Source organism: Lithobates pipiens, unplaced genomic scaffold (genome assembly GCF_037356315.1).
Source record: "Lithobates pipiens isolate NorthernLeopardFrog02 unplaced genomic scaffold, aLitPip1_a1.2 Scaffold_8, whole genome shotgun sequence".
Taxonomy (NCBI): Eukaryota; Metazoa; Chordata; class Amphibia; order Anura; family Ranidae; genus Lithobates; species Lithobates pipiens.
In genome coordinates, this window is record NW_027507903.1 from 592,501,592 (window position 1) to 592,527,936 (window position 26,345).

A 26,345-nucleotide genomic window follows, 5' to 3' on the forward strand; every position below is an offset into this window, starting at 1 on the left:
TAAATTTACAAGTTTGTGTAAAAAAAAAAAGATTTTTATTTTCTTTCCACGTTTTCTGAAGACCTGTGTAAAAAAATTAACCGTTCAAAAGATGCTTCATAGAATAGATGTTGGGGTGTTTGCATTCCAAAATGGGGTCATTTTGTGGGTAATCCCACTGTCCTGGTTTTCCAGGGCCTTCACAAATGTAATAGGTCATTAGGAAATTAGAGGTGTAATTTATGTTCCTAGAACCCCTGATGGTGCTCCCTGCATGTTGGACCTCTCTGTGTGGCCAGGCTGTGTATAAGTCACATACATGTGGTACCGACATACTCGGGAGGAGTAGCAGAATGTATTTTGGGGTGTAATTGGAAGTATGCATATGCTGTGTGTGAGAAATAACTTGTTGTTATGACAATTTTGTGAAAAAAAAATAAAAATTCTTCTTTTTCCCAAGAATTGTGGGAAAAAATTACAACTTCAAAAAACTCACCAAACTTACTAAATACCTTTTGACTGTCTACTTTTCAAAAAGGGGTATTTGTACTTTCCTGACATTTCAGAGCCTCAAGAAGTGAGATAAGCCGTCAGTGCATCAGGTGTGATCAGATGTGATCAGTTTTCAATTATTTTTTTCAATGATTTGCACCATAGCTTGTAGACTATAACTTTCACAAAATATAATACTAAATGATATTCACTAATTTGGGTTATTTTTACCAAAGAGATGTAGCAGTATAAATTATGGCCCAAATTTAAGAACACAAATTACTTATTTGCAAAATTTTATCATAGAAATGAAAAAAAAAAATCGTATTTTTTTTCAAAATTTTTGCTATTTTTTCACTTATGTCGCAAAAAAGAAAAAAACCCAGTGGTGATTAAATACCACCAAAAGAAATCTCTAATTGTATGAAAAAATTATGAAAATTTTGTTTGGGTACAGTGTTGCATAATGAGTAATTGTCATTCAAAGTGTGAGAGCGCTGAAAGCTAAAAATTGGTCTGGGAAGTTAGGGTGTATAAATGACCTGTATTGAATTGGTTAGATATTGCAATAATTTTACCTTTTTCTATTTTCTGAATTTGATTCTCAGTTGCACGCCTTCTACGGGTCACCTTTCTGTTGCCTCGACAGAAAGGCTCTGTAAAAAAAATAAAGAGAAACAAAAACATTAATAATTTAAAAAAAAATGTCCAGTTATTAATTTAGAATAATTTTAATGAGAAATCAAAGTACTAAAACAGGAGGATTTCAGATGACTGAAATTTTAGAATGGCGGTCAGAAAAAACGAATTGCTAGTGAGGTCTTGGCTAAGTATATTTAGTTCATTTTAAGAGGGCAGATTTCCAAAGTCTGTCCGACTTAACAGTAAAAAAACTCTTTTTATAATGTAGATAAGATTATTTCTCTGCAAGTTTAACATTTGTATTGTCACCAATCTTAAGCTTACATCTGTGGCATGCCTAGTGGGTGTCTTTGGGTGGGGCAGAGGGAGATCACAGAACATTGGTTCTCTTAGCCCTTGTACACACGGTTGGAGATTCCGACAACCAAATCCTTCTGATTTTGTCCGTCGGATTTTGTCCGACGGATCGTGTCCGAAACTGTTGCATACACACGGTCGGACAAAGTTGTCGGAAAATCCTATCTTTCAGAATGTGATGACGTAATTTCGTTACGATGGGACTATGTTCAGGCTAGTAGCCAATAGCTTTGATGTAGGAATTTGATCTGAGAATGCGTGGCACTTTTTCCGATCGGAATTCTCTACACATGATCGGAGTTTGTCCTATCGGAGCTTTTTTTCTGAAAATATTTCTGGCAAGTTGGAAAATTTGGTACGACGGATATTCCGACTGAAACAGTCCGATGCAGACCACACACAGTCGGAATATCCGACAAAGCGCTCCGATCGGACACATTCCGACGGAATCTCTGACCGTGTGTACAAGAGCTTAGGCTCCCTCCGGTGAATGCACCTGAAATCAATGTGTATTACATTCGCTTCTGGGTTCACAGCTGTCATTTCCCAGCAGCACTGAGCTTTACGAGCAATATGCCAAAACAATAGCAATAACGTTAAGTAAAAATAACGCTTTAAAAATAAGTAACATATAAGACATTAAGAAATACCCCAAAAAAATTAAAGTATCCCATCCCTACTCATTGGTACACAATCACATGCATCAAGTGTAGCTATGTAAGCATACAACAATTGTGCTACCCCATGTATTACATATCGCCACACTCTCCATAGTGAGAGCAATAATTCTAGAGCCATCATTCAAAGTCAATTTTGGCTTACAATGTTTGCCGCTGTTTCATGATCGGACAATTTTACATGTTTTGGTATCCATTTACTCAACGCAACCTCACCTTTTATATTTTCCCCAAAAATGGGTAATATATTGAGTTTGTGTGCTCTAAAATGAACTTTAGTGTAATTTTTACTGAAAATTGATTTGATAAACTACGCTAATTTCATGTGACATATATAATTATAAATACCACCATTTTCTTCTTCAGGACCCCTGTTTTCAGAAAATATAGAATGTTTTGTTGTTTTAACACATTTTAGGCCCTTGTGTGCATTTTTGAAATGTGTAAAAAAAATAAAAAATAAAAGGTCCTGGTAGTGAAAGGGTTAAGCAGATATCCAAAAAGTGGAAAAAAAAAGTAAATAATAGTTCTTCATATTAAACTGATTAAACATACTCATTTTATCTTAAAACTTCTTTGCAGAATACACATTTCCCTTTTGGGGAAACACCCAGTGTACCATAATTTCCCCATCTGTTCACCTTATAAAGTGGACCCTTCTCTGGACCCTCCAAGTACCTGCAATGTCCTCCTTGTATCGGTCCAAATGCTGCATGGCCAGCACAGCTGAACACAAGTAGAGAGGCGCCTCTGGGTGCAGTAGATCAACTCACATTTAGTAGAGATAAAAAAGGATGGTATTAAATAACACAATGACGGATTTAGTAATGTGAGTTGATCTACATATATTATTAAAGTGATTTTTCTAAATTACTGCACCCAGAGGCGCCTCTCTACTTGTGTTCTGTTGCAGCTGAGGAATTGGTTTCTACCCTATCATGATGGCAACCCTGCTTACATTTTTTGGATGCTTTTCTTCCTTTGTCACCATTACTTTATAAACTCTTTTAGCCTATATTTACTATATGGACTGGTCAGACTTTTTATTATCACCTATTTTTTTTTTGTTTTGTTTTTGGCAACAGATTTGTATCTGAATGTTTATGACCTCTGATTTGGTTGCGCCTATACTTGTTATATATGGCCAGCACAAATGTAGATGTCTTTAACTAGAAAGAGTCTAGAGTGGCAAGTGTAGGCCTATATGTGTGTGGCTAGCACCAGTCCAGAAATGGGGGCAGCACCAGTCTAGATATGTGTAGCCAGTAGGGATGAGCTCTGCCGTGTTCACACACTCCACGTGCACAGCTCGCTAGGAAGTCGGCGCAGCGCTGCGCTAATCACAGGCAGTGAGACATTTCCCAATCTCTGCAGCCGCGCATCGGGGCAATGTCTCACTGCCTGTGAATAGCGCAGCGCTGCGCCGACTTCCTGGCGTGCTCTGCACGTAGAGTGTGCGAACACGCCGGAGCTCATTCTTAGTAGCCAGCATGGGTTTAGATGTTTATGGCTAGAGTGGGTCTAGATGTGTGTGGCCAGAATAGGTAAAGAAAGGTGAGGCCAGTACAAGTCTAGATTTGTTTGGCTATTCATGGGTCTAGAATTGTGTAGCCAATGTGGGTCTAGATGCGTATGGCTACTGCAGGTCATAAGCTAGCATGCGTCTGAAGTGTGTTAAGCTAGTTCAGGTCTAGGTATGTGTGGCCAGTAGGGATCGACTGATTATCAGCGGCTGATATTCACTATCGGGCACAAATGTACCCCATATTACCATTTTTGTTTCAAGGGGTTTTAGCGGGCTGATGCAAGCAGCAGCAGGCATCACTCTAGTACCATTCTTTTGAGCGGACAGTCGGCTTTATTGTAATAACAACCAATGCAGCTCAGCAGCCACTCGGCTGTTATTACAAGCAGCGGGAGGGGACGTCGCTCCCCTCCCACTGCCTTTCACTGCTCGCCCTGGCCCTCCCATCCCACTGGGTGGCCCGAGCAACCAGCCGTTATTTTCGCCCGCTGGACAAAGGTCTCAGATCTAGTAACCTGGAAACAATGTCATGACATCACTTCTCGGATTACTGGAATCTTAAAGGTGCCAGTTTAAAAAAATATAAAGTATTCAAAAATGCCAATCTTGACGTTTTGAATACTTTCACATGCAGAGAAGGGGTTTGGGGTCTTATAGCCCCCTGATCTCTCCAAAAAGAGAACCTGTCACTGCCGATTACTGTCACAAGGGATATTTACATTACTTGTGACAGCAATAACAGTGATAAAAAAAAAAAACTTATTTTTTGTAAATGTACAGAATATCGGCACACAATATTGACTATTGGCCTGAGAGGTGGCCTAAATATCGGTATCGTATTGGCACAGAAAAAACAATATCAGTCGATCTCTAGTGGCCAGTGTAGATTGATGCAGCGTACACACGAGCGGAATGTCTGACAGAAAAAGTCAGACGGAATCTTTTCATCGTATATCGTGTGTGGGCCTCATCTGACTTTTTTTTTTTTTTTTTATTCTGACGGACCTAGAAATAGAACACGTTCTAAATATTTCAGATGGAACCAATTCCTATCAGGAAAGCCGCTCGTATGTATGCTTTTCTGACGGACCAAAAAAATGACGCTTGCTCTGAAGCAAGTATGAGACGGCAGCTATTGGCTACTGGCTATTGAACTTCCTTTTTCTAGTCCCGTCGTATGTGCTGTACGCCACCGCGTTCTTGACAATAGGACTTTGGTGTGATCATGTGGAATTAAGACAGTTTCAGCGGAACTCCGTCGGAACTCCATTGGAACTCCATTGGAAAAACCTTCAGAGTTTATTCCGACGGGAAAACCGGACGTGTGTATGCGGCATTAGATGTGTGGTCTCTTCCTCTTTGAGTAAACTTTCAGTATAGTGCAATTTCCCAATAAGTTCAATATAAAAAGCTGCTTTCAATGGACCCTCTTGGTATCTATGTCATCTTTCAACCCAAGCTCTGCATGCACAACAACGGTTTAAATGTGTTTGGCAAGCATGGGTCTAGATGTGTGTGGTGACGGGTGAGCATTGGTCTATATGTGTGTGGCTAGTGGTCAGCACCAATCTATGTGTTTGTGACCAGCATGGCTCTAGAGATTTGTGATCAGGGTGGGTCTAGATGTGTGGCTGGGATAATTCAAGATGTGTGAGGCCAGCATATATCTATCCAGTGTAGGTCTAGATGTGTGTGGTCAGAATGGGTAAAGATATGCAAGGCCAGCAGAGGTCTATATGGGTGTGGTCAACACACGTCTAGATGTGGGTTACTGGCACAAGTCTAGATGTGTGTGGCCAGAGCGGATCTAGATGTGTGTGCCAATGCATAGGCATAGAAGTGTGTAGCCAATATGGATCAAGATAAGTGTTGCCACTGCAGGTCAAGATATGTGCAGCTAGCATGGGTCCAGAAGTGTGTAGCCAGCATGGATCTAAGTGTGTTTATACAGATCAAGTCTGTGTGTGGTCTGTGCAGGTCAGGATATGTGTGGCTAGAATTAGTGTAGATATGTGTGGATGGCACAGATCTAGATGGCTGTGGCCAGAGCAGGCAAATTTTTGTGGCCAGAATTGTTATAGATGCATGTGGACAGCAGAAGTCTGAGGCTGGGTTCACACATGTGTGGTGCGAATTCCAGCTCCGTTTTCTCTGCAAAGAGAAAACACAGCTCTTCAGTGGTTCCTCTCCATTGTAGCTGCAGATCAGTGAGCAGGGAGAGGAGAAGGTGTAGAAGGTGAGGAGAAGGAGAGAATGTGTTCAGAACGGAATGCATCTGCGAATCAGATGCATTCCCATAGAAGATAACGTGCTTGTAATTCGCACCGCAATGCCCAAAAAACACACATGTTTTTTGGGCAATGCATAGTGCGAATGCAATGCACACATATGAACCAGATACATTCAAATTAATGTATTTTAAAATGTCCTGCAAATTGGATGCGGTGTAAGCCGCATCTAATTCGCATAGGTGTAAAGGGTGCCTAAATGTATTCGGCCAGCTCAGGTACTGTATAGATGGGTGAAGCCAGCTCAGGTCTAGATGTGTGTGGCTAGCTCAGGTCTTGGTATGAACAGGTGAAACTCGAAAAATTTGAATATCGTGCAAAAGTTAATTTATTTCACTAATTCAACTTAAATTTTCTGAGATTGTGGATTTGGGGTTTTCATGAGCTGTAAGCCATAATCATCACAATTATGACAAATCACGGCTTAAACTATCTTGCTTTGCATGTAATGAGTCTCTCTCATATATTAGTTTCACCTTTTAAGTTGCATTATTGAAATAAATGAATGTTTACATGATATTCAAATTTTTCGAGTTTCACCTGTATGGCAAGCTCAGATCTAGGTGTCTATGGCCTGCATGGGTCTAGATGTGTGTGGCCAGCACAGGTCTAGAAGTGCGTGGACATGCAAGGGTCTAAATGTGTGTGTCCAGCATGGGTTTAGATGTGTGTACATAGTACATGACTAGCTTTGTGTGGTCAGCTCAGGTCTAGATACAGTATGTGTGGCTAGCATGGGTCTAGATATTGGTGGCAAGTGAAGGTCTAGATGTGTGTGGCCATCTCAGGCATACAATAGATGTGAGTAATCATCACCTGTTCTTTGAGCTGTTGTTCCTTGTAAATTTGTATGTAACGTAACTCCAGCATCATAAAACACTCCCAGGGCATCAGCTCCACTTCTTGTGGTACATCCAATGTCAAATTTCTCAATCCAGCTCCAAACCTCAGAAGGAAATATTTATTTTATTGACAAGCATAACATTCTTTTTCTCCTTTCTCATTTATTTGAATATAGATGGCCAAAAATGGAGAAAAAAAAAATTAGTAATCATCACAATTATCATCTATGACCTTCTAAATTACCTTTATATTCATCATCAGGGTACATCCCTTATTGCTGCTACCATCAATAATCAGTATCTATTTTTCAATCTTATCTATTCATTGTTTTTCATAAGATTTAGGTTTGTACATCAATTGTGTTCAAAGAGGAAGTAAACTTCCCTTTATTTGTACCTATAGGTAAGCCTATAATAAGGCTTACCTATAGGTACTGTAAATATCTGCTAAACGTTTCTTCAGAAGCCTGTTCCGTGACCGGCGGCTGCTGCACACATGTGTGGGAATGACGTCACGCAGCTCCTGCCAGTCACACAGCTGGAATCCATGGATCCGGAATGGAGACACGAAGATGGAAGAGACCTCCAGTAGGAACAACGAGGGCTTCGTTTGCAGGTATGTTTAACATAATGTGCTAGTATGCAATTCCTAATAGCACATTATGCCTTTATTTTCAGGTCAGAAAAACAAGGCCCTTTACTTCTTCTTGAAGTATGGGATGTGACAGTATGGTTCCCTGTCATGGTGTTGTTCTTCCAGGATTCTCAACAAGGCAGGTTGTGGGGCTTTAAAATGTGTAATTTGGAAGAAACTGTTTTTCAATTTACTCCCTGGTTGGTAGAATCCGGTTTGGGACCTGGAGCTTTTTCTGTAGCAATCTGGGTGGGAGTAAATCTCCATTCCTGGGACCAGAATTTAGGACAAGCCAGCACACTGATTATGCAGGTGTGTGATGGGCTTTTCGGAGAGACCAGACCAGGGTTCTGGGCTCCACCCTCCCCAGCAGTCCATGTAGAAACAAGGGAGCAGCCACGAGTGTGCATGGTCCTAGTTTCAACGAAGCAGCTGGAAGCTGGAAAAAAAGTGCTAACAAAGGTACAGTGTTGATATCAGTGGTGACTGGTGCTCAACATTTTTTGAGGTAGCACAAGCAGAAAAATTCTGAAAAATACTGAAAAAAAAACATCAATTGCACCCTCACTGTACCCATCAAATGCAGCCACTGTGCTATCAAATGCAGCCATTGCCCCCCATCAAATGCAGCCACTGGGACCCCCACCCACCTGCTGTCTGACCGGCACTTACCCCATCTTGGTGGAGGATCAGGCAGCAGCGTGTCCTCCATGTGTCTCTTCTTGGGCGTGTCCAAGATGGCGACCGGAGTGGAAGCATAGTTCGGGAGCTCCGTGACCTGCGCCGCTAACTATCCTGTTTCCCTGCGGATACCGTCGACTTCGGGGTCCCTGGAACCCAGCTACCGATCTCCTGGCGTGGTATGTCTCTTCTTGCTTCCTGCTAGGCATCCAATAGCAGCGCCTGTCCTTTCAGCCAATAAGGTGATGGGTATCAGACCCTGATTTTCGGAGAGGTGGTTCAGTGTTAGAAAAGCAAATATTCATTTGCTTTTCTGCATAGCTCCCTTCCCTTGTAATCTGTATGCAGTCTGTACTCACATAGCACTAAAAGCTCCTGGTACTTCCAGCTCACCTATACTCTCTGCTTTGAACTTCTCCTGATACAAAGTAAAGAGCAAGGAGGAAAATGCTATATGTGCTGTAGTGGGATACAAGTGTGTTGCGGACATAATCTAAAGGACTGAGGGTGATAAGTCACTCTTAAGACTGTATATGAAGCTTTGTGGAGATCGGCGCACGGGAGTGGTTTGAACTAGCGTGCAGACGCAGAAGCTGTATGCGACTAGACTTTGATCCATTTGATTTATTTGATTTATTTATTTTATTGGGAATTAGCATTATATGCACGGAAGGCATTAAGTAATATTTAATACTTATTTACATTTATATTTATTAGCACAGAAAGTATCCATTCAGGAATCTTAATTTTTAATTTGTAAACAACAGCATGCTCAGCTGAATAAGAGAGGGGAGAGAGAGCGACAGGAGCCTGGGAAAGCTTTCGGAGAAGTGCACCCAGGACTCCAGGAAGAGGACAGTGCTGAGGGGATGCCATGAGAAAGAGAACCCTGTGGTCCTGCACCACCAGAGGGGAAGCCGCACAGCCTGGCGCCATCCCTGGTGAAGAAAGAAGTGGAGTCATTGCCAGAATACAGATCTGAGCACTACCCTTAGTGCTCTTACACCCCCCTCTCTCTCCTCCTCACATTGCTGTACTAGTAAGCGGTGCTTGCCAGGTCACCTGCCATGGGCAACCCAGAGTTAGCTGACTCCTGATCAGAGGAACTGATGTTGCTGTATCGCCAGGTCTGGTGAGAGGGCTGGTCTGCCATTATCTGCTGCCATCTTTAGGAACTGCAGTCTCTGACCATCTCCTGTAGTGTGTCTGTAGTCTCTGATCATCTCCTGTACTATGTCTGCAGTCTCTGACTGTCTCCTGTACTATGACAATGAAATTCGGTCAGCAAAAGTCAGATGGAGCATACACATGATCACATTTTCTGACCAAAAGATCTCATCTGTCTTTTTCTGGCTGAATTTCTGATTGTGTGTACGCGGCATTACAGTATGCTACCCTACTCTTCATAACTGCTTGATTAACAGGGGAATTTTCTTACTACTTAAGACTATTTTTGCAGAACTCCGAGTGCCTTTTCGTCTGCTCCCCTTCTGTTCATTGTAACAAGGCAACTATTGCACATACAGGTGCACAAATTAAGGCTGCTCTCAATAACTGAAGATCTGTCATTCAGCGTATTTACTTTGTAGTAGCAAATTATTTGTACTATTTTTTTTTTTCTTCAGATTTTATTTCTAGCTAGCAAGTGGGTGTATGTCTGAATGTCTGAGGGGTTGCTGTTCGTGGGGATCATCTGTTGTTTGAGAACGTTATCAATAATTGTAACTGTATGGTGGAGGTATTGCGGTATTTAATTATATCTATCTATCTATATATAGGTGGAATTTTTGTTTTTCTAAATAAAGATTTCTATTTAATATTTTTGCATAATTTGGGTGTTCCTCCTTGAAGAATCTTTTCCCAAACCCTTGGGGTTTCTTTCCCACTTTCTTCCCTTTTCTTGTTTTTTTTTTTAAACTATTGGTCTGATTCAGAGGAACTTGCCTTAATAGCCTTATCATTTACTTATTATTTGGGCTAAAGGGACTAGGCCCTTTGTCCCTGGATGGGTGTAATGTTAATATAACAATCATTTTCGTTAATATTTTGTTTTACTCCCCTCCATGGTGACCATTTTTACAGACGGCGTCCATCTGACTATTTAACCTGTTTTTTCAACATCTTTTAGTACCAGAAACAAAACAGACCCCCTCGAGCGAGCGGCGTGCGTTCCAGCTGCGCTCCAATGGGTCAGGCGCACCAGAAGTGACGTAGTGTGCGTCACTACGTCACTTCCGGTGCGCCTGACCCATTGGAGCACTACGTCACTTCCGGTGCACCTGACCCATTGGAGCGCAGCTGGAACGCACGCCACTCGCTCGAGGGGGTCTGTTTTGTTTTGGCAAACCGGTGTGCTTCCCTTTGTTTCCTTTAGCGCTAGGGCGCCAAAGATTTATCAATTTACATTTTTTAAATTTATTATTTTTTAAATTCAGTCTATAATAGCCTAAATTTTCTGGTAAGCGGCTCCCTTGGGGATGTAACACATATAGAGAGTGGCATTCTGGAGGATATGTCAGTCCAGCTCCCCATTTGATAAGGAGGGAAACGACTTTGGAAATAGGCTTTATATGATTGATTTATAATATAGACTTTGCATTTTTTTACATCGTTTGTAATTGTACTTTATATAACTTTTGTGAAAAAATATATTTTTATAAATTTTTTTATAATTTATGTGAAAAAATCTCTCTCTGTTTAAAAGATTTTTTTAATAATTTTTTGCAATAAAATATATATTTTAAATAGTGGCTATAGGTCTCCCACTATATATTTTTTTACAGCTCTGAAAAGAGTTTAATAAAAGTATGGCTCTAGCCTGCTCCCCTTCCCCCAACAACAAACAAAAAAAGTGTTCTAGATACCAGATATACTACACCATGAGTGGGTTTTTTTTCCTTTGAGGAATTACCACCGGATACAAGAGTGATTTTCCTCCTTAATAACGAATAAAATCCTGTGGAGGACTTTGGAAGACACAGCCAAGCGGTGGAATCCTCAATAATAAAGTGGAAAACAGCTTACATGCCCATAACCCCTTAGGGGGTGCGTGGATTCGGTGAGTGGGGACCCTTGAGGGGAAATGAGCACGGAAGTCACCAATAAGCATTCATAATCACGAAAGTCACCTTCTTGCCTCCTGAAGCAGAACATTTGCATATTTGTGGATACCTGATAGAAGAATTATTGTGGACTATTTTTGCTATTTTCATTTTCATTTTTTTATTATCACTTGCAAAAAATTTTTTTTCATTTTCTCACATTTATAACTTTTACCGTAAAAAATTTTTTTATCGTTATATTCTTTGTTTATAACTGGTCTAAGGAACTGGTAGGATTGGTTTTGGGTTTTTCTGTATTTAGCTTATGGGATTTCCATTTAGTTGTTTTGGTTTAATTTTTATCAATTGGGTCCTTAAGCTGCTACACTCCCCATGTATGGGGATTTTTTCTTTCTTTTTTAGAATATCACAAAGCTTGGGATTTACTCTACACTAATTTGTATATCTCTCACATATTGGTAAACATAGATAAATGGTATATAAATTAAGTATTTATGTTGTAATATTAGGGAATATTAGGCTTTTTTCTCTGATACACAACCCCTTTATCGGGGTTTAGATATCACTCATCTTCTTTGGTTAAAATAGTGAGGAATTTTTTAGCCCATTCACATTAGTTGGTATAAGGTATTAAACATAATCTGGATATATTTTAGGCCTTAGTGCCAGTAATGGTGATTTAAATAATTCTAACATTTTGAATATAACTATACTTGAGGTAGCACCAGTAGCCCACATTAATCACTCAGAAGGTCATATCTGCCAGGCGCATATGCAGGTCAAAGTGCCATGCAATGAGGAGGTCCCCCAGAGGTGGTGTGTAAAAATCTTAAATCGTTGGATATGTACTTTCAGGATTCTAGTGGCGATCGATTGAAACAGGTTCATTGAAAAAGATCACTGAAAAGTATCAGCCTTGTATGACTTGATCACTTCTAATCTTGTCTTATTAATAGACCAAGATTAAGAAGAGGTATGGGTGTATCCTCAACTAAAGGATCTGTACTGATCTTGGATCTATTAGGGCTCGGCGTGGCTCCAATCTTCAGTCAGCAAACATTTAATTTTCTAACTCTAATTGAATTATCGCACATTGTTTGGTGAAACACTTATAGCGAGGATCCAACTTTCAGCCTTGAAAACACTAAGTCCGGTTCAGTTCCTGAAGAAGATATAAACCATGTGTGCTTTTCGAAAAGGCGTTGGATGGTCTGTTTTATATCAATCTTAGTTTTATTGAAAAGTTATTAGACAAGTAACATATATACATACATTAATGGTATTATCATGCCACCAAAACATCTTAGAAGTACATTATACAAACATAAACAACCAAAAAGGGGTAAAACAAAACAAAAAAAAAGGGTGGGGGGGGAGATAGCAAAAATGTATTTTTACATATAAACATCCTGTATTTAAACTTATTAGATCGTATTTAGGTTCTATTCTAATTTCCGTTTAATTCTCTAGTTTCCTGTTGAGTCCCTGAAGGCCCTCCAGGGGGCCCATATCTGCCGACATTTTTCAAGTATGTCCAATTCATATGCCAGGAGGGTCTCCATCTTCTCAGTATGGTCCAGTATGGTCCATTTCTACTACCCATTCAGTCACTGAAGGGGATTGTGTTGATCACCAATGGCACGTCTCGCCTATTACCCAATATCTAATCAAACCCTTTTTGATATTTTTATATGAGCCTGGTAAGATGGACAACAGGGAAATTTGAGGTGTATTGGGGATTACCTCCCCTGTAACTATAGTATACAACTGCATGATACTGTCCCAGAATTTACAAATTTGAGGGCATTCCCGCCATGTGTGTAACAACGAGCCCTTGGCAGAATGGCATCGCCAACAATTATCCGATACGTCTGGAAAGATACGCTGTAATGAAGTTGGGCATCGAGACCAACGAGAAACAAGCTTATAGCTTATCTCTTGGGCTTTAGTTGCCAATGACAAACAATGTGTGAGGGTAAAAATGTATTTGAAGGAATAGAGGACAATAATTGCTGATATTCCATCCATTGCCTAAATGAAGGCTGTTGTGTAGGCATTAAGTTCATTATGGGTGGGAGTTTACCCTGACAAAGAATTACTCTTCGGTATGACTCCTTATTCCACATAAGAAAATGTATCTGGTCTATTGCAGGTGGAAATTGTGGGCTGCCAAATAAAGGTGTCATTGGTCCTATTTGTGAAGAGAGCCTTCAACGCAAAATAATTTTGTGCCAAATGCTCAATAAATGAGACGTAAGAAAAGGTAAGGAAGAGGACGGATCTCGAATACCCGGATAAGATAGGTCTAACCAAAGGAGCACCTGGAGGTCAAACTGGTTCAACCCTTGTTCTATTGATACCCATTGTTTAGTATCCGAGTGATTGAACTAATTCACTAATCTAGTATGGACTGCTGCAACATAATAGTAGTAGTAAAGATCTGGTGCACCCGCTCCTCCTTTCGTTTTGGGTAATGTTTAATGTTTTCCAATTTAACCACTTCCCGACCAGCGCACGACGATGTACGTCGACAGAATGGCACGGGCAGGCATATTGGCGTACATGTACGTCCAATCTTCAATGCCGCCCTGCCATCGGGAACGCGCCGCTGGTCGGGACCCCCGTGAGTCCGCTCGCGGGACCCACGGACTCGATCGCCGCGGGCATACCCGCGATCGTCTCACGGGACGGCTGAATGGAGGAAATGCCGTGTAAACAGCATTTCTCCATTCTGCCTAGCAACTAGTGTCGCTGATCTCTGCTCCATGCGATTGAAGCAGAGATCAGTGTTCACAAAACGAAAGCCCAACCCCCCCACAGTTAGTAACACACCCCTAGGAACACTTAACCCCTACACTGCCACTCCCTGGTTAACCCCTTCACTGCCAGTGTCATTTACACAGGAATCACTGCATTTATATAGCAGTGATTACTGTATAAATGACAATGGTCCCAAAAATGTGTCAAAAATGTCCGATGTGTCCGCCATAATGTCGCAGTCACAATAAAAATCGCTGATCGCCGCCATTACTAGTAAAAAAAAAAAATAATAAAAAATTATTAATAAAAATGCTACAAAACTATCCCTATTTTGTAAATGCTATAACTTTTGCGCAAACCAATCAATAATCGCTTATTGCGATTTTTTTTTTTACCAAAAATATGTAGAAGAATACATATCGGCCTAAACTGAGGGAAAAAATGTTTTTTTATATATTTTTGGGGGATATTTATTATAACAAAAAGTAAAAAATAATGCGTTTTTTTCAAAATTGTCGCTCTATTTTTGTTTATAGCGCAAAAAATAAAAACCGCAGGGGTGATCAAATACCACCAAAAGAAAGCTCTATTTGTGGGAAAAAAAGGACGTCAATTTTGTTTGGGAGCCATGTCGCACGACCGCGTAATTGTCAGTTAAAGCGACGCAGTGCCGTATCGCAAAAAGTGGTCTGGTCTTTGACCAGCAAAATGGTCCGGTCTGTAAGTGGTTAATCTAGATCTGTTATTCCCCCAGATGAACTTGACAAAGGCAGATTGTAAAATAGAAAACAAAGATCTGGGGATAGAAACAGGGATAGTTTAAAAAAGATACAGAAAATGCAGTATTATGTCCCTTTTTAATATGTTAATCCTCCCGAACCAAGAATATAAAATTTGAGTCATTTTTTTTTAGATTTTGTAGAGTATGTTGCATGAGAGGGATATAATTAGCCAAATATGAGTCGAATCTGTGGCTATATTAACCAGTTAAGGACCGCCGCCTGTACATATACGTTGGCACAATGCAGGGCCGGATTAACATAGGGGCTATTGGAGCTGCAGCTCCAGGCCCCTTTCTCAACATAGGCCCATTTGCCAAAAAAAAAAAAAAAAAAAATCGACTTTGAGGATTGTAGCTTGACTATCAGGCATCACAGAGACCCCACATTCGGGGGGTAGGTAGCTAAAGACCCACTCCAGCACTGGTTAAAATATGGGGCTGCTATCATCTATGGTTCCCGGAGATACAGGGCTCCTTGTGCAGCCTGTCAGAAGCTACATACAGAGCAGCCAGTTTAAATACAAGCTGGCACACTCTGCAGCAGACTGAGAGGGTGAACTCACAGTGCTTATAATAATTATTTGTATATTACTTATGATATTTAACCCCTTGCCAACCAGACCCATTCTGAGACTTCTCTCCTACATGTAAAAATCATAATTTTTTTTTTATGCTAGAAAATTACTCAGAACCCTCAAGCATTATATATTGCTTTAGCAGACACCCTATGGAATAAAATGGTGGTCTTTGCAACTTTTTATGTTACACAATATTTGCGCAGCAATTTTTCAAACTTTTTTTTGGAAAGAAACTGTGTCATTCATTAAAAAAAAACACTATTTTTTGTTGTGTACTAAGCGATGCTTTAATTTTTTTTACAGGTTATATGTTTAGAGTTACAGAGGAGGTCTAGTGCTAGAATTATTGCTCTCGCTCTAACAATCGTGGCGTATGTAACCTGTGTGTATCTGGCTCTGATACTAACCAGTGCCTACCCAGGGACTGACCAGTATCTCTCCCCAGCCTGTCCCCACACACCCTCTCACCTGCTGACCTGTGAATGGGGCAATCACTCCCGCTGTGTTATTGTGTTCTGCCAGTGAATACAATGATTAGTGTCACTAACTATAGCTGGCAGCACTGATTGTTTTGGGGAAAACCTAACAGGCTAGTTGTACTCAAGTCAGTTAATAGGTTGACTTGTGTAAAATCAGCTAGCCCATATATAGATCGACTATGGCTGGTCTCTGCTTAATTGGTGTAATTTCAATCCATGTATGGCCTGCTTAACCACTTTGCAGTCCCTAAACATCCTTCCACAAACCTTTAAATTTTTCCTTCCCAGATTACTTCATCCTCCTCTCCTATACATAATGCACACTGTCATACTCTCCACACTTCTCTCGTATACATAGTGCCCATTGTCATACTCTCCACACTTCTCACCTATACATAGTGCCCACTGTCATACTCCCCACACTTCTCTCCTGTACATAACGCCGCTGTCATATCCTACACACTCCTCTCTTGTACACAGTGCCCACTGTCATACACTTCTCTCCTGTACATAGTGCCCACTGTCATACCCTCCACACTCCTCTCCTATACATAGCGCCCACCGTCATACCCTCCACACTCCTCTCCTATACATAGTGCCCACTGTCATACCTCCAACACTTCTCTCCTATACATAGTGCCCACTGTCATACCCTCCACACTCCTCTCCTGTACATACTACTCACTGTCATACCCTCCATACTCCTCTCCTATACATTGTGCCCACTGTCATACCTCCAACACTTCTCTCCTATACATAGTGCCCACTGTCATACCCTCCACATTCCTCTCCTTTACATACTACTCACTGTCATACCCTCCATACTCCTCTCCTATACATAGTGCCCACTGTCATACCCTCCACACTTCTCTCCTATACATAGTGTCCACTGCCTTACCCTCCATACTCTTCTCCTATACATAGTGCTCACCATCATACCCTCCCTCCTCACTCCTCTCCTGTAATTACTGCTTACTGTCCTACTCTCCACACTTCTCTCCTGTACATAGTGCCCACTGTCATACCCGCCACACTCCTGTACATATTGCTCACTGTCATACCCTCCACACTCTTCTCTTATACATAGTGCCCAATGTCATACCCTCTATAGTCCTCTGCTGTGCATACTGCCCACTGTCATACCCTTCACGCTTCTCTCCTGTACATGTACATTTGTTCTGCCCCATTATTAGTACTTATTTAATTTTGTAATTACTATTGTGATGTATAGAGGAACATAGGGGATGTCAGCTACTCTAAATATAGCACTTGTAAAAAAGCGTCCCTGAAAATATTTTTGAAATGTTGACAACTATGGACTTAGGCACTGCCCAAGGGCCACAGGATCAGTAGGGGGCCCCATGAGAAGCTCCTGTGATATTAAAGCGGTAGTAAACTTTTCTAACATTACTACTTTTTAGAGGCCCTGGGGTAGGTTATGTCATAATGTATAAGTATGCCCAGCATATTAGCACATTAGGGTACACTTAAATTGTCAGACTGAGCCTCCAGTGCTGTGCTGTGATCAATCCGGCGGGGCCCGGGCACTTCCATCTTCACCTGGTCTTCCTTCTGGGTTCTGTGCCTTTGGTCACTTGCCTTGGCCAGGCTGCGTTTATGTCATTCGCACACACATGCTCATGTGCATCCTCTTTCTCTCATCCCCCCTTTCTCTCTCATCCTCACTCCCTTACCCCTCACACCTCCTTCATGCCCTTTCTCTCTCTTTCTCTCTCTCTCATCCTCCCTCTCTTTAATTTAATTTGTTATAACAAAAAATAGTTTGAATTTTTATTTATTTATTGTTTATAAAAGGCCCCACCAAAATCCTCAGCACCAGGCCCATGATGTTCTTAATCTGGCCCTGGCACAATGGCACGGACAGGCACAACCACGTACCTGTACGTGTCTGCTTTCCAGCGGGTGGGGGGGGTCCGATTGGACCCCCTCCCACTGGTGGCGGCGGTCCGTTTCGCTTCAGGAGCGATCTGTGATGAGGGTGCGGCCGTTGGTTTCTGGCCACCCCCTCGTGATCGCTCCTGGTGAATGAGAAGCTTCCCCTGCCTGTGTAGTGTAAACACAGGCAGGAGGAAGCGATGTCACTCTCCTCATGGCAGTCTTTTTGACCGGACGACGAGGAGAGAAGACATCCAAGTAAGTGCACCAACACTACACTGACACGTAGGTACACATAGGCACACTTTTCACCCCAGTCACCCCCCGCCCCCCCCCCCCGTCACAGTGTCACTGATTGCAGTGGTCATTTATTTACTGATCACTGCATTTAGTGTCAGTTGTGACTGTAAAAAGTGTCAGGGCAGTTAGTGTTAGGCCCCTTTAGGTCAAGGGTAGCCCCCTACCCCCCCCAATAAAGGTTTAACCCCTTGATTTCCCCCCAGGTAACCCTTTCACCCCCTTATGCTAGTGTCACTAAGCAATCGTTTTTATGATCGCTGCATTAGTGTCACTGGTGCCGCTAGGAAGCCAGTTATTTTTTTAGGTTCACCGCCAGGTTTTTGATCACTGTCACTTACAAAACACAACGCACATAACTGCAGTGTTCACAGAGTCAGGCCTGATCCCTGCGATCGCTAACAGGTTTTTTTTGGTAGCATTTTATACATTCGAGACAGCCTAGGTGCTTTTTTACCTGTGAATCTCACTAGTGTACCACTAAATTTAGAGCCCAAAATGGCAAATTGAAGGTACACTAGTGAAGAGGTCTACACATTTCTGAGCATGACATGAAGAGGAGGTCACTCATCTGTCAGATTCAGGCTCAGAATACGGTCCTGTAGAGGACAGTGGCTCCATGACAGATAGCTTTGACAACGAAGGTGAGGTCCCTGCTAAGGTCAGGCGTACCAGACCCCAATCTTCTGATGTTGTTGAGGTGCAAGAACCGCAGGTCCCTCGTATGGAGTAGAGAGCCAATACTAGCGCCGCTCATCCTTCTGGTAAACTGGCAAGCACCAGAGGCCTAGTACATCCTGGTCGTACATCCAGCACTGCAGTAACACGTGGCGAGTCCCATAAGTGCAGTTCAAGTTGGTGAGATGGCAAGCACAAGTAGTGTCCCGCTGCCACCAAGAAAAAGACAAAGGCAGGCCCGTCGTTCCCATAGTGCCCTTCCTGCAGAATTCACCAATCCTGATTGGGTGCCCACCACTTCTGCAGCACCCGTACTTCCCCCATTCACTGGCCAACCCGGTATTCAGGCGGAAACAGCTGATTTTACGCCACTTGATTTTTATTCGCTGTTTTTCACGAAGATCTCTATAGATCTATTGTGGACCAAACTAATTTATATGCTGGTCAACACATCGCCACTAATCCCCAGTTTCCTTCCCTTGCCAGAGATTGGAAACCAATTACGGTTTCCGAATTAAAGACCTTTCTGGGCCTTTCCCTCAACATGGGCACACAAATTCATGACGTTACGGACATATTGGTCCAAACATCCAATTGACCATATGCCCGTGTTCTCTAACTCCATGTCCAGGAAATGATACGAGCGGATCTTGCGGTTCTTGCACTTCAATGACAATGAACTTTGTCGTCCTCGTGGAGACCCTGAATATGATCGGCTCTACAAAATTCGACCCCTCATAAATGACTTCAACCAACGTTTTTCAGCCTTGTTTATTCCCCATCAAGTTGTCTGCATTGATGAGTCCCTGATTAAATTTTCAGTCCGCTTGTAATTCAAACAGTACATTCACAAAAAGGGTGCCAGATACGGAGTCAAACTCTATAAGTTCTGTGACAGGGCAACAGGCTATACATGGAGCTTTACGGTTTATGAGGGTAAACATAGTTACGTAGAGCCGGAGAACTGCCCAGATTACATAGGGAGCGCTGGCAAGATAGTGTGGAACATGGTGTCACCCTTATTCGGAAAGGGTTACCACTTGTACGTGGACAATTATTACACGAGCGTGCCACTGTTTAGTCATTTGTTTGATCAGCAGATTGGAGCATGTGGCACCGTGCGACCTAATCGCCAGGGCTTTCCCCAGCGGCTTGTAGATTCCCATCTTAGGCTGGGGGAGAGAGCCTGCTTGCAGTGTAATAACTTGCTCGCAATGAAGTAGAGGGATAATAAGAATGTTTTCGTTCTTACCTCCCTTCATGCAGACACGATAGTTCAAATTCATACGGCGACTGGTGTTGTGGAGAAACCCCTCTGAGTCCATGAATATAACCAAAATATGGGAGGGGTGAACCTCAATGATCAGTTGCTGGCGCCGTATCTAGTTGCCCATAGGGCCAGACACTGGTACAAAAAAAGTGTCTGTTTACTTATTTCAATTGGCTTTGCTGAACGCTCATGTGCTATACAGAGCTTCAGGTGGGACTTTATCCTTTCTTTTATTCCAGAAAGAGATTGTTACAGACCTTCTGTATCCAGACGGTTCTGCACCTCACCATTCCCAACCAAATGCAGTAAGCCGGCTGCATGAGAGGCATTTTCCATATGTCCTCGAGAGTACCCCTACACAACGAGCAACCCAAAAAAGATGTCGTGTCTGTACCAAGCGCGGATATAGGCATGACACCCGTTATTATTGTCCACGTTATCCTGGCAATCCTGGTCTTTGCATTGGTGAATGTTTTGAACGCTTCCACCCACTAGTGAAGTTTTAGCGTAGGGTACAGCATTTCACAGGCTAGGGCACACTTACACAGGGTCTACCAAGATGCCATCACATTTTGAGACACCTGAACCGTTACAGTTTTTACAGTTACAAAAAAAAGGTGTAAAAAAACAAAAAAATATATAAAATGTAAAAACAAAAAATAGTTGTCGTTTTATTGCTCTCTCTCTCTCTCTCCTCTCCTCTCCCTCCTCCTCTCTTTCTCTCTCTCTCTCTCTCTCTCGTTGCTCTTATTTACTGTATTCTATTCTGCAATATTTAATTATGTTTTATCATGCTTGCTTTTCAAGTATGTATTTATTTATTTTTTTATACTTTACTGTTTACTGTGTTTTATTGTTAACCATTTTTTTGTTTTCAGGTGCGCCATTCAGCTGCAGCGCGGATTTATTTATCTTGACAGCAACAGCGTTTGCTCCCACGATACATAAAGCTGTGACTCCAGTGCTGTAGGAGGTGATTTCACCATCACAGTTTAAAAAAAAAATCATGGAATCATGGGGGCAGCATGAGCGGAGGAGCGATTTTGCTCCTAATGCCGCGTACATACGGTCAAAATTCTGACGGGGGGCTTGCCCGTGGAAAAGTTCGACTGTGTGTACACTGCATAACTTTTTTGCGGGAGGATGCCCCCATGCTTCCGCATATATAAATGGTACATGTATGCCCATCATTAGAAGTGGCTGGATGAAGGGAGGTTTTTCTAATGGTGGGCATACCCACCGATCAATCTCTTTTTTTTCGTTCAGCCAACAGGCTGCATGAAAGAAAAGATTACAATATATGTTCAACAAGGACCAGCAACGTACTGTATGTTGCTGGACTTTGAATGGTTATACCAGAATGATGCCTGTGGGTTTAGGTATCATCTTGGTATCATTCTTTTCAGCCAGTGATCGGCTTTCATGTAAAAGCAATCCTAGCAGCTAATTAGCCTCTAGACTGCTTTTACAAGCAGTGGGAACAAAAGTCCCCCCCTCCCGGAAATAAACAGCTCCATTGGGAAATTAGGAAAGCATTTTATCACACCGAATGGTGTGGTCAGATGCTTCGAGGGCAGAGGAAAGATCTAATGTCTAATAGACCCCAATTTTTTTTAAAAAAGAGTACCCGTCACTACCTATTGCTATCATAGGGGAGAGTTACATTCCCTAAGAAAGGAATAAAAATGATAAAATAAAAATAAAATGGAACGAACGGTTTAAATATAGAATAAAAAAGCAAAATGCACCCTTGTCCCCCCTACTCTTGTGCAAAGGTGAAGGCAAGTGTCGATCTGGCGTCATATGTAAACAGCAACTGCACCATGCATGTGAGGTATCACCGCAAAAAGTGGTTAGAAGGGTGGGTGATGTGTGACATAAGCTTCTAAATATTGTGCATAAAATGCCAGGACAGTTCAAAACACCCCCCCCCCAAATGATCCCCACAGGGACTCCTCATTGGGTTCCTCTGCACTGTCTCTGAGAGTTCGAAACCAAATTAGGGAATTATTGCACTCCCACCGCCTGATAGATATTTGGCGCATTCTTCATCTGCAGGAGAGGGACTATACGTTCTTCTCCGTGATACATGGCTCATCCTCAAAAATAGATCTTTTTCCGATCCCCTTAGTTACCAACGCCCAGATTGGTCACATAGCCCTTTCGGATCATGCACCTATCTCCATGGTGTTGGACCTTCGCCAAGGAACACCCAGATCAAACACCTGGAGGCTCAGTGAGACACTCCTTAAGGACTCTGCAGTTCAATCTGATGTGCTACGGGAACTGGAGCAGTTCTTTGAAAGCAACAAAGACTCAGTGCCCATCCCCTTTCCATCTGGGCAGCGCACAAGTGTTATATAAGGGGAATACTCATCAAACACGGACATCGACTTAAAGTGGCCAAAGCGAAAACACTAACTGAGCTACTCTCCAAGCTACAAGACTGTGAAAAATGTCACAAGTCTCAGCCGAATGGGGCTTTGGAAGCAGAGGTGACTGGCCTTCTGGAGCAAATTAGAGAGCATTCCCTCTTTCAAGCCAAGAATAGGCTTCTATGGGTTTGTAGATCCTTCTACGAGCATGGGGACAAATGTAGTAGGTCTTTAGCTAATGCTATACAGGCTCAACGCAACATGTCTTATATTCTGGCCCTATCCTCTGCCATGGGTACAAAGCTGTAGGATTCAGCAGAGATGGCTGAAACTTTTCTGGCTTTTTATGAACCCTTTACAACTTACATCTTAGTTCTCTGGGAAACCAGCCTCGGGGCAAATTGGAAACCATCGAGACCTATCTAGCAGCAGCGAGACTACCTTCTCTTAATGAGGAGTTGGTGGAATCGCTCTCTCAACCCATAACTGCTGAGGAATTTGCGTCAGCCCTGGCGGGATTGCCTAGGGGCAAGGCACCTGGCCCGGATGGCTTTACAGTATCCTACTTTAAAACATTCCAAGCCCAGCTAGCGCCCCACTTCACCACAGCCTATAACACAATACTGAAGGGTCATTCTATAACCTCAGATCTTACAGGCCAGCATCTCTGTCATTCCGAAACAGGAGAAAGACCCACTTCTCTGTTCAAGTTATAGACCCATCTCCCTGCTTAATTGCGACCTCAAACTTTTCACAAAAATTCTAGCGGAGAGATTAGGGCCTGTCCTCCAATGCCTAGTACCCCTGGACCAAGTCGGCTTTATCCATAATAGAGAGACAAGGGATAACACTACGAGGATGATAGACATAATAGCGGGAGCCAAACATCTCAAAATCCCACTCATCTTGCTATCCACAGATGCCGAAAAGGTTTTCAATAGGGTAAACTGGACATTCCTGCTGGCCACCCTGTGGTGCCTTGGTTTGCCCCCCCCCCCCCCTCATGGATAGCTGCCATCTATTCGTCCCCCACGGCTACAGTTAAAGTTAATGGAGTGACTTCCAACCCCTTTTAGATTGGCAACAGAACGAGGCAGGGTTGCCCGCTCTCCCCCCTCCTTTTCATACTCATGTTGGAACTCTTATTACATCACATCAGGCACAACCCTGACATTAAGGGACTGGAGACCAACTCGTATCACCACAAAGTCGCTGCCTACGCAGATGACCTGTTCTTCATCTGAGCCGCATACCACTCTGCCGGTCCTCTTGTCTGAAATACGCCATTATGGTGATCTATCAGACTTCAAAATCAATCTGCAAAATTCGGAAGCTCTTAACGTTTCCCTCCTTCCCAGTTCACAAGCACGCTTTGGCAGTAATTTTCCATTTCAATGGGCGCCCCAGGCTATCCAGTACCTGGGAACTAAGATCCCAGTGAACCCACATCTTATCTACCAACTTAAGTTTCAGCCTCTGCTGAAAATTTTCTCTTCCGACCTGGAGAAATGGAAGAACTTAACGGTCTCATGGTTTGGCAGATGCAATGTTCTAAAGATGAACATAATGCCGAGGTTATTGTACCTCTTGCAAGCCCTACCTATCAAGATCCCACAGACCTTCTTTTTGAGCTATGCGCACAACTTTCATTAGATATGTCTGGCAGGGAAGACCACCGCGGTCGGAAGATTTTTGCTGCAGGGAGGTGTCGGCCTCCCTGATCCAGCCCTGTACTACACAGCGGCAAATATGAATAGGGTCGTGGACTGATGCAAGCACTCACCCCATAAACGTTGTCTCTCCTGAGACACCTTCTGAGTGCAGCCAGGGCATGCATTCCCAGTGCGTGGAAGCAGCAGTCCCCACCGGCAGTGTCACAATGGTTTGCAATGATCTGCGACATCCACCGTATGGAGCAACTCACAGCTGCCTTGGGAGATAGGGAGGAGGAACACAACACGCGCTGGATGCAATGGAATGTCTTCCGGAGGAATATAAGAACTACACGTGAGTCTCCCCATTCGGAGGTTGCCTGCCCTGCTGGAGTCCCACACCCCTTCCCCATACCCCCCTTTTTACCCAGCCTTGACTACTCTCATCCTTCTCTCTGCCCTACTGGTTTCCTACCTTTCCCCCCTCTCCCCTTTGCGATCCTTCTACTCCTTTACTTTCCACATTAATGGAAAAATTCTTGTGATTGCTGGATCCCTCTGTTATTGTTCCAAAAATTCCCTTAATGATACATGGACACCACATGGAGTATTCTGATGGCACCCTGCATGAAAAAGGGAGAGTCCCCCCCCCCCCACTCACAGTCTGGGTTTGAAGTGATTTGGGGGTTCCCCAAGTAGTTCAGGAATAGCCACAGTGGATGGCAGCGAGAAGAAATAGGCCAGCAAATTGTGGCTTCATCAGAATGTTACAATAGATATTGAGATGCAGTTCACTCATGTATTTATACTGTTTGAGCACTGTGTTGACCTGGGTCCTGCCCCAAGAGACATGTATGAATGCAAATTTTTTTTTTTTAAAAACTGCCATTTTATCGGGAGCAGTTATTTTAATAATGCTTAAAGTAAAACAATAAATGTATAATATTCTTTTAATTTTCGTGCCTGGGGGGTGTCTATAGTATGCCTGTAAAGGGGCGCATGTTTCCTGTGTTTAGAACATCCTGACAGCAAAATTACATTTTTCTTTTTAAGATGAGAAGCATGTTGGATAAATAACCCTCCTATGACCCTATTTCCAATGAAGGATTCCACTCCAGAACCTTCGGACCCGATAAAAAATAATCTAGTCTACAGTAGGATTTATGTGCTGATGAAAAATATGTATAAGTACGATCTTTAGGATATAAAATCCTCCATAAATCAAGTAGTCTGTGGTCAAACAATTGTTTTTTTAACCACTTGTCGCCCGCCCTATAGCAAATAGGCGGCGGCAAAGTGGTTTCATAATCCTGACCGAATGTCATATGACGTGATCAGGATTATGAGCCGCTGCGTGCCCCCGGGGGTGCGCATCGCGGCGATCGTTGTTGCGGGGTGTCAGTCTGACACCCGGCAACTACGATCTCGGTAAAGAGTCTCCGATCACGGCTGATCACAGTGTAAATAGGAAAAGCCGGTGATCGGCTTTTCCTCACTCGCGTCTGTCAGACGCGAGTAGAGGAGAGCCGATTGGCTGCTCCTCTGACGGGGGGGTCTGTGCTGATCGATTATCAGCACAACCCCCCCGAGGATGCCCACACTGGACCACCAGGGACGCCACTAGACCACCAGGGATGCCAAGGACAAGGTATGCCACCCTAGACCACCAGGGATTGCAATCAGTGCCACAATGGATGCCAATCAGTGCCCATAATGGATGCCAATCAGTGCCCACAATGGGCATCACTGATTGGCATGCATTATTGATTGGCACTGATTGGCATCCATTAGTATAATATATTATAATAAAATGCCGCCTATCAGTTCCCATCTGTGCCGCCTATCAGTGCCTACCCATGCCCACCTGTGCCACCTACCCATGCCCACCTGTGCCGCCTACCCATGCCCACCTGTGCCGCCTACCCATGCCCACCTGTGCCACCTAACCCATGCCCACCTGTGCCACCTATCCATGCCCACCCATGCCAATCTGTGCCAATTTGTGCCACCTATCAGTGCCCATCCGTGTCGCCCATCAGTGCCACCCATCAGTGCCGCCTATCAGTGCCACATACCGGTGTCCATCAATGCCACCTCATCAGTGCCACTTCATTGGTGCCACCTCATCAGTGCCCCTCAGTGCCGCCTTATCATTGCCCATCAGTGTAACCCCATCAGTGCCCATCAGTGAAGGAGAAAACGTACTTATTTGCAAAGTTTTGAAACTGAAACAAAAAAAAAACATTTTTTTCAAAATTTTCGGTATTTTTTTATTTGTTTAGCAAAAAATAAAAACCGCAGAGGTGATCAAATACCACCAAAAGAAAGCTCTATTTGTGGGAAAAAAATGATAAAAATTTCATTTGGGTACAGTGTAGCATGACTGCGCAATTGTCATTC

At 42.9% G+C, this 26,345-nt stretch overlaps 1 protein-coding gene across 3 annotated transcripts in view; it reads right to left on the minus strand.

The window, feature by feature from the left end:
- Positions 1-26,345, minus strand: part of LOC143961241 (complement C3-like) — a 649,911-nt gene that overhangs the window by 382,993 nt on the left and 240,573 nt on the right. For all 3 annotated transcript variants that reach the window (XM_077470478.1, XM_077470476.1, XM_077470477.1), the window contains 2 exons: positions 6,777-6,906; positions 1,050-1,127 (listed from right to left, as the gene is read on the minus strand). In XM_077470478.1, coding sequence (XP_077326604.1) covers positions 1,050-1,127; positions 6,777-6,906 — 208 coding nt within the window. The remainder of the gene's footprint in view (positions 1-1,049; positions 1,128-6,776; positions 6,907-26,345) is intronic.